The sequence below is a fragment of the Mugil cephalus genome, chromosome 12 (genome assembly GCF_022458985.1).
Source record: "Mugil cephalus isolate CIBA_MC_2020 chromosome 12, CIBA_Mcephalus_1.1, whole genome shotgun sequence".
NCBI classification, from domain to species: Eukaryota; Metazoa; Chordata; class Actinopteri; order Mugiliformes; family Mugilidae; genus Mugil; species Mugil cephalus.
Genome location: NC_061781.1, coordinates 17,972,108 through 17,990,231, shown reverse-complemented (window position 1 = coordinate 17,990,231; position 18,124 = coordinate 17,972,108). Strand labels below are relative to the sequence as shown.

General features: G+C 41.5%; 1 protein-coding gene across 3 annotated transcripts; it reads left to right on the top strand.

Annotated features, from left to right (window-relative positions):
- The first annotated feature begins 5 nt into the window (after nt 1-5).
- On the top strand, nt 6-17,066 carry LOC125017821 (immunoglobulin-like domain-containing receptor 2). Of its 3 annotated transcripts, XM_047601332.1 has the most exons (10): nt 7-264; nt 3,583-3,912; nt 5,930-6,049; nt 10,843-10,899; nt 11,818-11,964; nt 12,052-12,213; nt 12,678-12,791; nt 13,623-13,824; nt 14,674-15,358; nt 16,513-17,066. In XM_047601332.1, the coding sequence occupies exons 1-10, from the start codon at nt 225-227 to the stop codon at nt 16,546-16,548; spliced, it is 1,893 nt and encodes a 630-aa protein (XP_047457288.1). In that variant the 5' UTR covers nt 7-224; the 3' UTR covers nt 16,549-17,066. The 3 variants fall into 3 exon arrangements, with proteins under 3 accessions (XP_047457289.1, XP_047457288.1, XP_047457290.1); XM_047601333.1 differs by lacking the exon at nt 10,843-10,899 and having other exon boundaries at nt 6-264; XM_047601334.1 differs by lacking the exon at nt 12,678-12,791 and having other exon boundaries at nt 12-264.
- Nucleotides 17,067-18,124: the final 1,058 nt, after the last annotated feature.

Here is an 18,124-nt window from a genome sequence, read left to right as displayed (position 1 = left end):
CATACAACTTGGATTGGACACTCGGCGAAGGCTCAGGGAGGAGTTGTGCATCCTTTATACGGTATCAGGGCGCTGTTGTGCAGCTCTGAGGTTCACCTCTCCGTGAAATGGTACAGTCCCGTTAGACGCAGTCAGAGTCCCGGGTTTGCAGCGGCTGCAGTTTCTTAGCGGACATGACTAACATGCGGATAAAGTGCACTTTACCATAGAAAACGGACAACATAATGAACTTTTACCGCCTGGCTATTTTGCTGGGAGCATCAGGTGAGTTTTATCCCCTTAATTTTAAATGATTTAAAAGCGCAACAGGTTGTTCCGACGTTCCTTACGCACCCCTAGGCTGCGATCCTGCGCTACTTTTTGTTTCATATTTTATTTTTGGGAGGGAGTAATGGATTCACTCATTGCAACCGAGGGTTATTTTGTTTCACCGAACTAATAACACAGAAGGAGTTTATGGGATAGTCCGATTAATCCGCGTGGGATTTATAGTGTCTGGTATTGTGTTACTCGTTGGAAATAGTGTTGATCACGGTTTTGTTCTTACATGTCTGGATATTAAACTTCATTATTAAAGCAAAACATAACTTCAGGGTGCACCATTTAGTGTTGCCGTGATTTACTTGCCGTGGGTAATATATTTGAGACATTTTTCAAGCACAAGTGCCAAACTTAATCTGTTTTTCACCCTTTCAAATGTAAGGAACTTATAAGTATATGTGTTATTTATAGTAGTAAACTGTATTAGTCCAATAAAACAAGTGATTTAAATACATCACATAGGAATTTTTACTCCTTAGTGACATGTGATAGTCAAAACTGTCAATTATATATGTCACACATCTGTCTGATTAATCCGATTGTGCAGATATGTATACTTTAGTTTGTATATTTGAAACTAAAAGTAGCATGTAAGGTCTCAAGGGGGCTGAGTATTTGCCAACATTTTCACTCCGCTTCTTGCAAACTTTCTTAAAGTTTTGTGAAATACTTTATCATACATAGAGATTGCTGTGTATTCAGGCCTATCTTTGTTAGGCTAATGAGTCAATGTGAAGGAATGTGCTGCAAAGTAATGGCAGGAAATGTGACAGCTCTGGAGAGGAAAAGTCTGATCGGGTTCAGGAAGCGTGCAGCGTCCAGCGGCAGCAGCAGCAAAACTTTGACCTGGAATACTTTTGTGAGCAGACGCTGTTGTGAAGGGAAGTCTAATCTTGAAATGAGGCTGAATACAGGTGGTGACAAATAGACCGTCTGCTGACTCCGAAACCTGCTCGTTAACCTACAGTGAGCCACAGTGGAGGGTAAACAGTATTTAACAGGTGTATTCCTCGCACTGGCATGTTAGTTCTCACCTCAAACTGAGGCCATTCACTGAGTAACGGTTTGGTTTAAATCTCTAGCGGTTTATTGGCCTGTTCACATCCAGCTGGACGAAACCAGACGATCCCATTGGTTGGGAGTCTGTGACCTCCTCCCCCTCTCTGCTCCTCAAGTGGGACAGGAGGAGGGGAAGCCCTAACAATGGACTGGTCCATGAAAAAAAATAAAGAAACAAAGGGAAGAGCTCATTGTGGGAGGACTTTAGGAGCTTCATCACCCTTCCTCTTTTGCATTTATCATATAATAATACTTTGGCTGAATCCACACCATCACCATTTGTCCCATTTGTGAACAAACATACAGTTTAATCATTAACACACTAGTCTAGGACAGAAACTATTAGTCACACTGAACAATCTGCAGCTATTCAGGAGAATCTCCTCAATTAAATTTAAAACTTGTGCCGTCTGACCTCATTATTTATAATGATTTATTTCGACTATACGAAAATGTCAGCTGTTCTCTGATTCAGACTTATATCTGTTCTGTGTCACTGTGAACTGAATATTTTTGGATTATTTGTCAGACATAACACAAAACACACATTGTACTGGGCCATGTTTTGGTTGTCCTGATGTAGACTTGAGCTGCTATCAGGAGGAGAACCATCCGTTTCAGATGAACGTGTTAAACACAGGGCTCCTCCGAGGAGAGGCGGGCTTTTGTTTTGATTTCCTCTCTTCGGGGAAATGTTTAGAGCAAGTTCCTGCCCCACCTAGAGCTAATATAACTAGCAGAAAGTACCCACGGGTGTCCGACCGCTCCTTCCCCTCGCCCTATGATGACAACCCCCTGCCTCTCCACAGGCCTCCCCCAGCCCCCCACGCATACTGGAATTTAACCTCCCCGACCTCAGCACAGAGCAACAGAGGAGCCCCCACACACCTAATCTCTGTTCCCGTAGTTGCTCCTGTGGTGATGTGATGCAAATGACTGTTTCTCTTTGGAAATCAGCTCATGAATCATCTGTGGAGATAAGGAAGAGATACGGCAGTAATGAAGGTTTAATCAGAATCATTTTCTTCTCTTTTTACTGCTTTCGTCTGCACTACTGGTTAATTAAGCAGACTTAGCCCTGGAATTTATTGCCCTCCCCATATAGACGCTGATCAGCCACAACATTAAAACCACTGACAGGAGAAGTAAATAACATTGACCGTCTTGCGACAATAGAATGCTCTGCTGGGGTTAGCGTTAGCACTCCTTGATGGCAGCAGCCACCCCCAGCAGGATGCAGCATGACACAGACACGACACACACACACAAACGGTTAAGAAACAACTAAAAAAAAATCTGTGGGACGCACTGGAACTAATCCACAGAGGGCCCTCCCCTCAACCCATTAATTCTCTGATGACTCACAACTGTTTTGGAGGCACAAGGGAGCGCCTACACAATATTAGGAGGGTCATAATGTTATGGCTGATATGTGTGTATAATCTAAATGTTAAAATAACACGTTATTATTCATCACCAATTACACAATACACTACAAAATGACCAAAAACGTGAATAATAGGTGGAAAGTGGGTTTTATTATGAGACTGAGGTCCTGCAACCAGATTTAAAAGTACATGGATCCTCTTTTTTTTTTCATAATTGTGTTATTTGGCGATTATTAATATTTAACTTAATATTGATAGTAACATTTTAATGTTGAAATTTGACCTAAGTGCTTTTGGGAAGATTATTCTAAAATAATGTTGTAGTACAAACAGCAAAAAGGAAATCACTGGTGGCTAAATTTCACATTAAATCTGTGGTCTTTAAAAAAAACTAGTAGTTTAGCTACTTGAGCCAATCTGACTTTTTATTGGTTCATTTTGATCTTTGAAATAACTTCTAACAGCAGCTTTCAAATAAATGTGGTAAAGAACAAAAGTGTACAATAAAGTAACAACAGACAAAATACAGGTACATTAAAATATATATTCTTTAGAGTATTATTTAATCTCCGTGACATGGTTTCTTTCAGTTTAAGTTGAGCCAGTGAGTTCTGTGAAGGTGCCTGCTTTTCATTAGTTAAAGCAGCTACATACAGTTTTATCTTTAGGAGCAACATTTGCATGAGTGTATAGTCAAATATCCAGGGGTCAGACTCCAGTTTGTGTTTTAAATGTGTTTTTATGCCTCACATGATGATGTATTGAGTATGAACTCAATAGCTCTTACTCAGCTTTCCCTGTTGATGTGTGTCAGTGTGTGTGTGTGATGGCGTGCATGTCACAGTGCGGGAGAAGCAGCGCTACGCGATGCTCTTCCAGTCCGTGGTCCTCCCGTGTCAGTACCAGACAGCCTCCATCCAGACCCCGGTGGTGCAGTGGTGGTACAAGTCCTACTGTCGAGACCGCACGCGAGACTCCTTCACCCTGCCGGAGACTCTGGGCATCACGGCCTCCGAGCTGGGAGCGAAGTCCCACCTGGAGTGCTCCGACAGCAGCCGCACGGTCCGGGTCGTGGCCTCGGCGCAGGGAGCCTCCATGACGCTGGCGGAGCACTACAAAGGAAGAGATATCGCCATCGTAAACAGTAATGTTATCAGTTTCATCCTCTGTAAAAAGCGTCATGAGGAAGAGGTGTTTGTCAATGAGTCACGGTTGAATGTGGTTCCTCAGAATAAACCTCCTTTGTCTTAGGCTCACAATAAAGTAGTCACCACACACGCTATCACCACTCACCTGCCCTCACTCCTATTCATGTGTGGACTCCCTTTTAAACGTCAGGCCTTATCAGGACAAAACATATCTCGTCTAACATGAGTGTCAACAATGCCCCCTTACTGTCATTACATACTATAATGACTAATCAGTCAGTGCGTTTACATGCACATGAAGAAAAAAAGGAATTATTGCCTTAATCGGACTAAACTGGAGAACTTATGTGCATGTAAACACGTCACTCCGACTAAAATCGGAGTTCTCCTTATCCAGACAGTGCGATTGAAAATCGATTTTCTCCGGCATGTGTACATGTAATAGGACTACAACAGGATAATGCGTGTGCGCATGCTCCACAAGGGCTGCTCTGGTGTATGACCCCGGAAGAAAAACTTCCAAGAAAGCCAGTCTCAGAAGAAGAAGTTAAACAGAGCCGGTAGAAGAACCGACTGAGCGATAGCGCGTATCTTATCTGCACCAAAGGTAGCGCATACATTACGTACGAGATTAAAAGCTGTAGTATTATCCGTCCGGTTGGAAATGCCGGTGTAGGTACCAGATTTGCTCGCCCCGAGAATCCGGTGCTTCCAGATGATGTCACGACATAGGGGACGTTGACGTTGCGTGTTTTCATTGGTTGGACAACAGGAAGAAGCGGAAGCAGAAGAGAAGCTAGCAGTTAGCGGTTGTTATCGCGACAGAGCAACTTATCGGTTTTGTTTTGTCCTTTTATTCTTTGGAAACATTGATTAAAGCTGCATTTTTATGTGATATTTTTCAGGATAGAAACTTATTACTATAGAAATAAATGGATTGAACTCGAACTATTTTGACATGTTATTATTTTTATGAATAATTTGCTATCGTCGTAGCTTTTGTGTTTTGTGCAAAACTAACCACGAACCGATCTCGCAACCAAATGAAGCCGAACATGCAGGGCGAACATATAGTGACGTCATCTGGAAGCGCCGGATATTTGGGGCAAGCAGATCTAGTACCTACCGTATGAACACTGGCATTTTAAACTACAAGCAGATGGATAATACTTCAGCTTTTTTAATCTCATATGTAATGTGCGTGATGAGCTACTTATGGTGCAGATAGGATGTGCACTATCCCTCAGACGGTTCTTCTACCGGCTCTACTTACCATCTTCTTCTTCTGCGACCGACTTTCTTGGATGTTTTTGTTCAGGGGTCATACGCCCACGCAGTGGTTATGGATATAGTGGATATACATGCTGGAGAAAGTCGATTTCCAGTTGCATTATCTGGGCGTCTTAATCAGATAAGGAGAACTCAGATTTTAGTTAGACTGTCCAGTTAAAGTCGGATTAAGGCATTTTTTTTTTTTCACATAAACATACTCAATGACGGCTTACTTTACGTTTGAAAATTTCTTCTAGCCTGCATACGGAAATTTTTCATTTTTGCCTCGCACTTTAGAATATGAAATGAAACAATAAGTCTAGTAATCAATCTTCCTTTGAACATCACTTGATATTTGATTCATTGTTTATACACAAAGAATTGCTGCTCTTCTCTATGTGTAACCAGGCGCATATAAATGCACTGAGGTAGGAAGCAGAAAACACACACATTTGCAGACAACATAAATGTTATGTTCACAATAGGGTCGACAGGACTTGAATTACCACAGACGTTCTCAATTAGACAATTTGAAGATATATAATGTGTTCATAAGGTAAAACACACAACCCAGGTTTGAGCATGTCTAGGTTGAATACAGGGACAATATGCATGAACAGATGTAGCAGAAAACACAAAAACATATGCTGTGCACCACCTGAGAGCAGTATAAATGACACATTATTTCAGTGTCAACGACATCCACATATAAATCTAACCTTGCTTGTCGTCTCTGTGCAGAAGCAGACCTGCGTATCGGGGAGCTGCAGTGGGGCGACAGTGGCGTGTACTTCTGTAAAGTTGTCATTGCTGACGATCTGGAGGGGAAGAACGAGGCCCAGCTGGAGTTACTGGTGCTCGGTATGCATACACTGGCTTCATTTTTATGCTTGTTTGCTTTAACCATTATAATCTCAGTGAGATTTCTTGCTCTTAAAGGTTTTATAAATGGTCTCTTTTTATTGGGCTGTGTTACTAAGTGACCAAAACAACTGCTTCCATGGCGACGGCCAGATAGCGTTTGCCTCTTTGCACGGCCCCGATCCCCCATGACAGACTCTATTGTTAAGCCGGCCGCACACTTCAGAGGCCTGAGTAGGACTTGGCTGGTCTTCAGTCTGTTAGATACTATGTCAGCTACTGGAAAGGCTGGGATCATATCTTCAGTGCATGTTTGTGTGCGTTATATTTGTTCACTGGGGAGTGTTTGTTGTTGATTAATGATTATACGAGGCTTCCAAAGTTGCACCAAGCAGCTAATATTTCAGTGCTAAAGGTCACAGAGTCGGCGTCTATACTGTGAACTTGAAGCCCACTTAGTGTGGACACAGTTGTAGTCCACCCGTCTCCCTAAGCTGTTACCATGGCAATGTGGCTTTTCAGTCGAGACTGAAGCACTTTGACGGCTCCTGGTGTAGACGTGAAGAGAGAGACATGGAAAAAAAGGGGCAGGACCAGGCTGACTCTTGCACCAGTTAGCTGATAGTGACTCAAAATATTTCTTCTAACCTTACGTTACGAGTGGCTCAAGGCTCAAATGAGTCTGCTCGCTCATTCATACAGCCTTCCTCTGCTGAGCACTAATACGATTATAAACTGTTCAGAGAGGGGGGGGGTGGTGGGGGGGCTTAAACTTGTGAGAATAACAAGACGGGCTGCGTGTTAGTAAACAGTCTTTTGAGATTTTCTATGTTACTGCTTAAAAGTTGGAATTAGAAAGTGTGTAAAAGCCTCTACTTTACTAATTGGACATTTCCTCAGGTTGTGTTTTCAAAGTGAAATTTAGAGAAAATAATTTTTAGACACCACACTCAAAAAATTATTCTTGGCCCCAATAAACTATGAAGCAATATTTTCAAGTAAACAGAAACTGAAATGTCTAAAACCAAAAGTTTATTCAGTAAGAATAAGTAAACATTATGTAAATATGCTCTCTAGTGAATGTAAATACAGTTGCTTATTAGCTTAGCTTAGCTGAAAATACAGGGGAACAACTAGCATTGTTTATCTTGTGACTTTAATCTCTTATAGTTAACCCATAAGCTAATGTATTCAAATATAATTTGTCCGAATGATGATATGAAGGAAACAGAGTTTATATTTACATATGTACATAGAGTAAGCAGCGCCCAGTTTACTAGAAAGATAGCAGAGTGCTAACATGTTAGCTAACACACTTTTATCTATACAACAAAAAACCTAAATTTGAGACTTTGTAGTTTTCCATGAAGCTATGTAAGTGGATTTTTATTTAAACAGAGGGATTAACATGTAAGCCAAACCTATATATGTACAAAAAAGTTTAAAAGTTAAATGTTACGTTGAGGATTGTTCAGGATTAAACAAGCCGTTTAAAATTTAAATAATTATTGAACACTGCTTGCTTGCTATTTGGTGGATAGGTTCACAATCTTTTAGGTTCTCATCCTACTTAAATTTTAACACTTTTTCGCTATTCAATGTCTTAATATTCACTCTAGTTGTGTATGTACCATAGTGTTTCAATCCCTAATCTTAAATCAGGGTGGATGAGAGAGGCCAAACCTTAAAACTACCATGGGCTTTAGCTTCATAACAAAATCACAAACATAAGACTTCCATCTGTCTTTCAGATGAAAAAGTAAAATAAATATATTCCCAAAATAGTTCTTCCAAGCAAGAAGCTGCGACGTCCGTTCGTTCGCCAACTCCTTAATCTGTGGTTTTCTTTCTCAATCACATTTCTCTCACACTCCCTGTCCTCTCCCTCTTTTCTCATGCACTCCTCCTCCTCCATTACTCACAACCCTCAGCCCTCCCTGTTCTCCCCCCTTCTCTGGCCTGTATAGCTCCTCCAGCTCTCTCAGGTTACCCAGTGTTACCGATGGTATGTAGATCAGCGTGCCAGGCCAAGGTAGCAACATGACATTTTTCTCCCCCCACCCTCCCTAGTAACGGCTTACTCAGCACACCGAGTGCCAGTAAATGTTCGGTCTATCCACGTAGTCAGACAGATCAGACAGTGACTGCTCTTTACTGTAATCACAGTCTTTTCTCATAATGAACACCCTCAGCTGAGTTTAAGCCTCAACACACCTGTTGCGGTCCCTCTTCTTGCCAATATATTAAAGTTTTTCTAAGTATGCCTTGGACCTCTTTATGTTATGGAGCACAAATGATTCATTGTTTCACAACAACACAACTTGTGTGACCTTTTTTTTTTTTTTTTTTTTTGATGAGTTGCCCTGGAATCGTTATGTGTCCCAGTTTCCAAAACCCACTTTTTGTCCTCTCGCCCGTGCATCTCCTTCATTGTATGCGTTTGTGTGTTTGTATGCATGTTACTTGTATAACAGCATGTGCATTCATTCATTTTTGTGCAGCTTTAACACTACCATGTTTGGTGTGCAACCCCTTCTTACAACTGTAATAATTTTGCCCTTCAAAGGTCCCTACCTGTGTTTATGTTCATATTTATACAGTGGGGGAAATAAGTATTTGATCCCCTGCTGAATTTGTAAGTTTGCCCACTTCCATAGAAATGATCAGACTCTGGTTTTTATGGTTGTTTACTGGTTATGGGTATAGACAGAATATCAATCGAAAATGCATAAAAAACACACAATCTAAAAGTTATAAATTGTTATGTATTTTATTAAGGGAAATAAGTATTTGATCCCCAACAATTCACTTAGAATTCAGGCTCCTACAGATTGGCTGGTGCGCATGTGGCACACAGCTGTGCTCAGTCAACTAATTACCAATACTCCTGATCTTAACTCGTCATGTATATAAAGCACACCTGCTCTAAGAATCAGTTTCTTACATTCCAACTTCTACAGCACCATGGGCAAGACCAAAGAGCTGTCAAAAGATGTCAGGGACAAGATTGTAGACCTGCACAAGGCTGGTATAGGTTACAAAACCATCAGCAAAAGGCTTGGTGAGAAGGTGACAACTATTGGTGCCATTATTCGCAAGTGGAAGACCCATAAAAGGACCATCAACTGTCCTCGGTCTGGAGCTCCCCGCAAAATCTCGCCTCATGGAGTGAGGATGATGATGAGAAAGGTGAGGGAGCAGCCTAAAACAACACGGCAGGAGCTTGTTAATGATCTGGAAGCAGTTGGGACCTCCGTCACCAAGAAAACAGTTGGCAACACACTGCGCCGTTATGGATTGAACTCTTGCAGTGCCCGCAAGGTCCCCCTACTCAAGAAGGCACATGTACAGGCCCGCCTTAAGTTTGCCAGTGAACATCTAAATGACTCAGAGAAGGCTTGGGAGAAAGCGCTGTGGTCTGACGAAACCAAAGTTGAGCTATTTGGCATTAACTCGACCCGCCGTGTTTGGAGGATGAAAAAACGTGAGTATGACCCAAAGAACACCATACCCACGGTTAAGCATGGAGGTGGAAACATCATGTTTTGGGGCTGTTTTTCAGCAAAGGGTACAGGGCAACTTCACCGCATTATGGGGCCAATGAATGCAGCCATGTACTGTAACATCTTGGACAAAAACCTTCTTTCCTCAGCAAGAACACTGAAGATGCCTCGTGGGTGGGTTTTCCAACATGACAATGACCCAAAACATACTGCCAGGACAACAGAGTGGCTCAAGAAGAAGCATATTAAGGTCATGGAGTGGCCTAGTCAGTCTCCAGACCTTAACCCGATCGAAAACCTGTGGAGGGAGCTGAAGCTCCGAGTTTCCAAGAGGCAGCCAAGAAAATTGAAGGATTTAGAGACTGTCTGTAAAGATGAATGGGCCAAAATCCCTCCTGCGCTGTGTGCAAACCTGGTGACCAACTACAAGAAACGTCTCATCGCTGTGCTTGCCAACAAAGGTTTCTCTACAAAGTACTGACTTGTGTTGTGCTTGGGGATCAAATACTTATTTCCCTTAATAAAATACATAACAATTTATAACTTTTAGATTGTGTGTTTTTTATGCATTTTCGACTGATATTCTGTCTATACCCATAACCAGTAAACAACCATAAAAACCAGAGTCTGATCATTTCTATGGAAGTGGGCAAACTTACAAATTCAGCAGGGGATCAAATACTTATTTCCCCCACTGTAGGTTAGCATGTTCCTTATCTCATATATTAGCATCATTAACTCAAAAATGCTAACGTCAGCATGCTAAGTTGTTAAAAAAAAATCTTGCTGGCGTAATGATAGGTTGTAAGTAAAGTAAGATGTTTAACGTGTTTGATTGAATGTCTGGAACCAGGTTTGTGCCAATCCATCAAATTTGAGCGAGTAGATTTTACTCGCTAAGTGAAAACTCTGAGCTTATAACAGTTACACCAAGAAAAGTCAGTGTGACTCCCAAGTTCATTAGGATTCATGCTCAAGGAATCAGCAATTTGTGCAACAAGTATTGTGACAACCCTCGATAAATTTCACTCTGACAGACCAATTTTGCTGTGCACAGAGTTGTGACACCAGCTCGGCTTATTTCTCATTTATAATGAAGTTTAAATATTTGAGGAATTGTTTCCCAGTTCATGCAGTCGGGTTCATTTGTAAAATACTGTTTGAAAAAAAAAGTTTCTTCAGTACCTCAGTGCATGACCATTAATCATCCACTCTGCTACCAAATTTGCTTCAGCTTTTGCTTCCTGCTTCCTCTGCTGCCCTTCACCTGTGCTCTCCCTCTCTCTGCAGGCAGGACAGGTGAGCCGGACGACCTACTACCTGAGTTTGATGTGGAGATTATGCCAGGTACGGCCCCCTCAGCTGCTCTTTTTGTCTCCTTGCTTGGCATTTTTCCTGCTTTCCTAAAGCTTCCTAATGATCAGTTCTCCCCGTCCAATCTAAACTCTCTTCAACTAACAAAATATGAAGTCACAATGAGCCGGTGGCGCTGGTGAACTTTAGTCTGAAGTTTGTTTCTGTTCAAAATGAGGAGAAAAGGTTGGAGCAAGAGCGGCCGGTTATTGAAGCAATAAAGAAATTTCATGGACTTGCAGCTTTTATCCTTCCCCTTTGGTCACAATTTAAATTCCACTGGGGATAAGTGTTGACTTTGAGAGGGATTTTCAGAGGAATTTTCTTCTGGGCGCACCCGGAGGAAGTGCACTGTTAGTGTCTGGATGCTTTGGAGATGTGATGATGGATAAGAGTCACTCAGAGGCACGTGAAGCTTCCTATTTTAAGATACATGTTGTCTCTAGATTCATCATCGGACTTGGAGCCTGAATCATGAGCGTGGTTTTAAAGACAGTGCAATTATTGCCGAGAGAAATCGCACATAGAGAAGTTACAAAAACAAGGTCAAACTAATGAAGGAAGCAAGAAGCCTGGTTATCAAAAAACACTTTATTCAGAAACGAATGATTGTTAAACATAATATTTGTGTGTTAGGTCTTTGTTATTAAATTTTACCATTTACCTTGTTTGAAAAATTAAGTTTAGCTCACTTGTGCATTTATTAAAAGCTAAGGATTCTTGTGGTTTTGACCCTGTTTTTAGTGATGTTTCCATGTTTTATCTTCAGAGTGAATGGTGAGCTCAACTATTAAAATAAATCCAATAAAAAAATCTTGCTTGCCTCCAGTGGGTGATGTACTCCCTGTGGTAGTTCAGCTTTAAAAGCATCTGATCACCTGCTGTGTGTATTTCTGTGTGTCTGTACTCCAGAGTGGGCGTTTGTGGGATCTGTAGTCCTGGGCAGCCTCCTGTTCCTGCTGTTGGCCGGGATCTGCTGGTGCCAGTGTTGCCCTCACTCCTGCTGCTGCTACGTCCGCTGCTGCTGCTGCCCTGACACCTGCTGCTGTCCACGACACCGTGAGTAACACAAACAGAGGCTTCTTTCTTCTTTTATTGTTTTTTTTTCGGTGTGAAGGCTCATCGTTTTGTCGCTAACTCGTGCAGTGTACGAGGCAGGGAAGATGGCAAAGAGTGCGCAGAGTGCTCAGGTTCCCGTGTATCCCTACTACATCCCCGGGGTTCCTACCGTGGTCTCTCTCGCACCTTCATCCCACGTAGACCCAAAAATCTCCTCGATCCCCTCAGTGGAGAATAACCTGGCTGGAGGTGAGGTGTTTTTTTTGTTTATTTTGACCACTTGAGGGCAGTAAAATCAATTCTGATGCGTTTATCCACTCTCTTTAAGTCTTTAAGTTCTGGTGTCTACCAACTCCTGAGTCAAATATTTGTCGATCCTAATTGTTTACTCTGGGCTTTTAGACATTTTATTCCGGAAATAGTTGTTTCATTGGAAAACAACACAAAATAAAATAAATAAATCTGTGCAAATCCTGTGCAAATATACACCACAGATGTGTTACAGCCGGCTCCTTTCATGACTAACCCTCATTTCATTTGTCATCTCTCATGTAAATTACTTAAATGTCTGTCGCCTCATGCATGTTTGTGACTTTGCCCTAGATTTGCCATGCTCTTTGTTTTTGTTTTTGTCTCTCCGTCTGTGTGTGTCAATGCATTGTAATGCGTGTGTACATACGTATGTGTGTGCGGATGCGTGTCCACGTCCACAGTGCGCAGTGGTTACCGAGTGAAATCCAGTCCAGACCAGGACTCAATGAGAGTTCTGTACTACATAGAAAAGGAGCTGGCTAAGTTCCCATCCGACAAGATGGCTGCACTCAAACGTAAGGCTGCACAGACGAGGCCAGTTTCTGTGATCTGTGTGGCAGATAGTGTGTGTGTGTGTGTGTGTGTCTTTGAGTCTAAGTGTCTCACTTTCATGTGCATACTTGTGTGTGAATTAACTAGTCTCCATCTAATCCCTGCATTTAATTTAATACATCTAACCATGCTATGCTAATTAGCAGGGTCCCTGTATAAAATGAAAACATCTGTCACAGTATTTCTCATTCTATCTAATGATTTAATAAGGTTTCTGATAAATCAATAGAAGCAGCATATTTTATAACTTTAAGTTGTTTGCTAGCTTTAATGCACTAAACATAACTGTTATGGCCTTTAAACGTCTCTTATCATTGATCACAGTGTGTTGACAGACAGACTCCACACTGATTTTATATTCAGCCTCACTCCCCATACTTATCCTCACATTTTACAACATCAGAACGTGCAATTTTGCAATTATTGTCATAATGTCACGGTCACACACTAGTAGAGTAATTACAGTTTAATGTGTTTGAGTTCACTATAATTAAGGATAAAAGGATATAAGTCTTAAAAATGTGTTACAAATATAAAGAACCATTTTTACCGTCAGCAATCAGCAGCCACGACAATAATTTCTCATGATTATACAGTTTCCGTTGCCACAAACCACAAATTAGTCAGTGATCATTGTGTATGCGTCATAATAGCCTCGAATCACTCCCAGCTGACTTCCTCCTTCCTGAAATGTGGCAACGTATAATTGAAGATATTCAGATAAAAATAATTTCATGAAACCAGCGACACATATTTTCACTGTTGTGTTTCATATTACTAATACGTCCCAACAGCCAGTAGCCTGTCCGAGCTGAGCTCCCTTCATGACGGAGGGAACGCAGACTTCAGACACACCTACCAGACGGTCCAGATGAAGGCGCTGCCGCCCATCTCGGACATCGACGACCAGTCGGTGCGGAGAGCAGCTCCACCCACGTACAGTCGGAGGCTGAGACGAGACCGAGGGAACCTCTCAGACGACGAACTGGACCGCAGGTAACGAGGACGAGCTGTCACACTGCAGACTGTGTGTTTTCAGTCAACCTGAAAGGAAGAAAACATGAGCTCTTCAAGTCAAATGTGACGTCGTCTTTATATCACATGTTTTGTACAATAAATAGCGCAGAATCCAAAGTTATTCAGATGATTGTTTAATCTGATAAACGTTCAAAATGTTCAAGCTCGAATAAAAGAGACAACCCTAACCCTAAGATAAATATCATTAACCTAATAACATAAAGTCATTTTTTTGACTCAAATTTGATAAGTTGAGTGACTGGACCTACACCAGTGTCAATACATGGTTTTATCATTATTATTATTATTATTATCATTAGTAGTAGTAGTAGTAGTAGTATTTGCCTATTTAATGATAGACTTGATTAACACTAAGCAGCCTCAGTACTTTACACGTCTCCCTCATTATTCTGCGACTCAGATTCATTTTATTTTTTGCATTTGTCCAGAGAGACATTTTCAGGATGACTGTGATAAGATAAATATCATTAACCTAATAACATAAAGTCATTTTCTTGACTCAGAATTGATGAGTTGAGTGACTGGACCGACACCAGTGTCCATGCATGGTTTTATTATTATTATTATTAGTAGTAGTAGTAATAGTAGTAGTAATAGTAGTAGTAGTAGTAGTAGTAGTGATAGACTTGATTAACACTGTGACAAGATAAATATATATTTTTTTGACTTATTGCTACAATATTAATAAAAAATATGATTGAAAATATTTTTTTTTTCTTGTTTTCTGAAAATATTCCAATATCCAGTCATGCTATTATGCTAACGATATGTGTGACCGTGTTTATGATGTGCTCCTTCCTGCTGTAGGTGGAACCCGCGTTCAGAGCACCTGCAGAGGAAGACGTTGGGCAGAAGGGGGCGCACCGGCTCCCTGGATGAGCTGGAGGAGTTCGCCCGGTCCTACGACGGTCGTGGTCGTCGCGGTCCGGAGGCTCCGGAGCGGCCCTACGAGCGGGACTACAGCCCCCCCAGGCGTTTCCACAGGGATGAAGATGACGGCTGGGGCCGCCGCAGCCCCTCGCCTCTGCCGCAAAAGAGGAGGGACACGTGGGACAGCGACCGTCCGTCTCGGCTGCCCCAAACCAGGGGCTACGACGACGCCTTCCTCAACAGCGTGTTGGAGAGCAAGGCGAGGGGGCGGGCTGGGGGGGACAGAGGAGGAGGAGCCGGGAGGGGGGACGAGGACAGTGACACTCCCTCCAAAGGCAGCTCCAGGGGAAAGGGCAGCGACAGTTACTACAGCCGGTCGCCTAGCAACCGCCCTGACGACGAGGACCCTTTGCCTCCGTACTCTGAGTGCGTGGCGGAGCGGTATCGCAGGGGGGACCTGACCACGGACCGGTACCGCACAGCGGACCCCCCGCGACCGGACAGATACAGGACCACTGAGCCGGCCACCAGGCCTTTCACGTACACCCGCCCCCTCCAGGGGGCGTCCCACACGCTGCAGGGCAGCAGAGAGGAGAGGGAGAGGGAGAGGAGCCGAAACCTGGTGAGTTACTTGTAGCAGGAACAAGTTCCTCCTCTTCTGCTCCTCAGGGATAAAGATGCTCTAAATGTATGTAGTCACAGGAGACGTCTGGGGAGACATCTGATGTGTCTCTCATTGTCAACATAACTGGGAGTAGCTGTTCATTCATTCATTCATTCATTCATTCATCCACTTACACCGTCCTGATCTCATAAATAATAACTTGAAGAACAAAAGCGTTCATACTTTATATCTAATATCTGCCCTGATCAGTATTTTCATGTGAGCAGTGGTTTGGGCGCCTGTGTTATCGTGACCGACCTTTCAGTTTGCAGCTCCTTGTCCTTGAGACCATTGTTGTGAGTTTGCTGCTTTTTCCTTCACCTTCAGTATCTAAAGCCAGAAACTGGAGCTAAAGGAAGAGTGCGCCAGAGTCAGGCGCCGGTCAGCCACAACATTAAAACCACCGACAGGAGAAGTGAATAACATTTTACACATCTTCTGACAATCCTGTGTTCTGCTGGGAGACGTTTTGGACCTGGCCATTCATTCATGCTTTGGAGGCACAAGGGAGACCTACACAATATTAGGAAGGTGGTCGTAATGTTATGCCTGATCGGTGTATGATAATAATGTTACTTCAGGATTGCTGGTAAAATAAATAAATAAATAAATAAAGCAACATTTTTCTGACATTTTCAGTGTTTACAGGATATAATGCTGCCCTCAAGTGGCCAAAAATGGTGACGCGGGTTTAGACGTTAGAATAAAGTTATGTGCTGCGTTTGGACCTTAAATCAAATTTGTTGACAGTAAGAAAAACTAGAAAACATTCTGCCTTGACCTTTTATATCTCTCAGTATTATGTACATAAAGTGTAAAAAAAAAAAAATTACAGTCTCAACACTGAATTTATGTTATTTTACGTCTGTAGCATTTTTTTCTACATAAATTTAAAAAGCATATCTATACTCTTAACCACTATCACGCTGTTACACGTTCTCACTAGCTCACTAAATGTGTAAAAAAACCTTTTTCCTACTGGAATCACTAACACGTCTGCACCAAACCCACGTGAACTGGAAACGAAGCTCGGACACCGCGGCTGCACTAACCCAGCATGCGCATGAATGTGACGTCTCTAACGTGTGGCTCTCGGTGTATTTCTTTAACAGAGCACCGCACTGAGCAGAGGCTCACTCATAGTGTGACGAGGTTTTTCCCAGCCTCCAGCCGCACGCCACTGCCAGTCCCTTCATTTTTAACCATCCTGCAGCAGCGCAGGAGACGCTAACTCATCCATCCTGGGCCACAGCAGCATGAGCAGTCGTATGCACTCGATTTATGGACTTGACTCCTGCATAAATTGCTGCATATGTGTGTTTTTATACATTCTTCAGATTATATGCATGGAGGCGGTTTGTTGAATTTGATGAGTTGAGTGACTGGACCTACACTGGTGCCAATACATTTTTTTTTTATCATTATTATTGTCATTATTGTTATTATTATTTTGCCTTTTTCATGATAGACTTGTTTAACACAAAGCAGCCTCCAGACTTCATACGTCTCCCACATTATTCTGCAACTCAGGTTCACTTTATATTTGCATTTTTCAGGTGTTAATTTGTACGTGACTGTATGTAAATACTGCACCTTGAATTTGTTCTGCAGATTGTAATTGCACTGCTTAATTACATTTTGAATAAAGTCAATTTTGAATAAAAAAGTCTCTGATCTCTTGTGCGTCGCCACGGCAACACGCAGCAGGAACTTAAAGCCACACTTTCGTTCTTGACTGATAATATAAATTTCATAAAATATCAGAGAATAGTGAAAAATCACCATCATCATTTTCCAGAACGACTTTAAATTATTTTCTATTGAATATCTTCAGGAATAAAGTTCAGTAAAGTGAACAGGTATAAAGTTTTAAACATTTTTTTTAGTCAGTGGAACTGTGACTGATTAAGAATTTTCAAGCCGTCCAAACAGCAGCTTTGGTCATAACAAACATCCCAGTTAAAAGTAATTTAACAGGACAGAACCAAGAACCTGGTTACACCAACATATCATTGAGATCAAACTATTTTATATTCCTTTACTTATTTATTAATCTTAAACAAAACAAAACAAAAAAAAACTTAACAGTTTCTTACTACAAATGTTTAATGAATAATTAATTAATTTAATTATGTTCACATTTCTCTTAACTTTTAGACAGTTTGGATGTCCTTATTGTCAACATTGTAAAGTTCCTTTTTGTTTTTTTGCTGTAATGAAAAGTAATTTCTCCTTGGCATCAGTAAAGTAATTCTGAATTCTCATTCTGAAGTAGACTTGGATAAACTTTAATGATCCACAAGGGAAACTGATTTAGTCACAGTAGCAAAACACTCTTAAAAACCGCACGTAAAAAGGAAAATAAAAAAAAATAAGATTAAAATAAAGTATAAGTATTATCTAAAATAGATGATGGCGTCACTAACACTAACACTCAGCCTCTGTTGTTGTTATTCCAGTTTCTTCCATTTTTTTTTTTTTTTTGAAAGATTTTTCGGGTGAGTTTATTTGAATCAACTGAGGTCGGTGTGTGTCGTACACGTTACACATTTGACTGCACAGAGACATCGATACGTTGTGTTGTGCTGTTTTGAAATCCAAAAGACTTAAATGCAACGAACAGTTGATGATTCTTGTAAAGAAATCTTAAAATTAAATATATGTTTGTTTCGCAGGATTATTTTCCCCACATTCTATAAAATGCAGGGTTTGTGTAGATCAAGC

What these genes read in the sequence shown, in the direction of transcription:
- LOC125017821 (XM_047601332.1), top strand. Translation starts at nt 225, where the DNA reads ATGAACTTTTACCGCCTGGCTATTTTGCTGGGAGCATCAG. An exon ending in TGATGTGGAGATTATGCCAG is followed by an intron (nt 10,900 to 11,817) that starts GTACGGCCCCCT and finishes TCTGTACTCCAG; the next exon opens with AGTGGGCGTTTGTGGGATCT. An exon ending in CAAGATGGCTGCACTCAAAC is followed by an intron (nt 12,792 to 13,622) that starts GTAAGGCTGCAC and finishes ACGTCCCAACAG; the next exon opens with CCAGTAGCCTGTCCGAGCTG.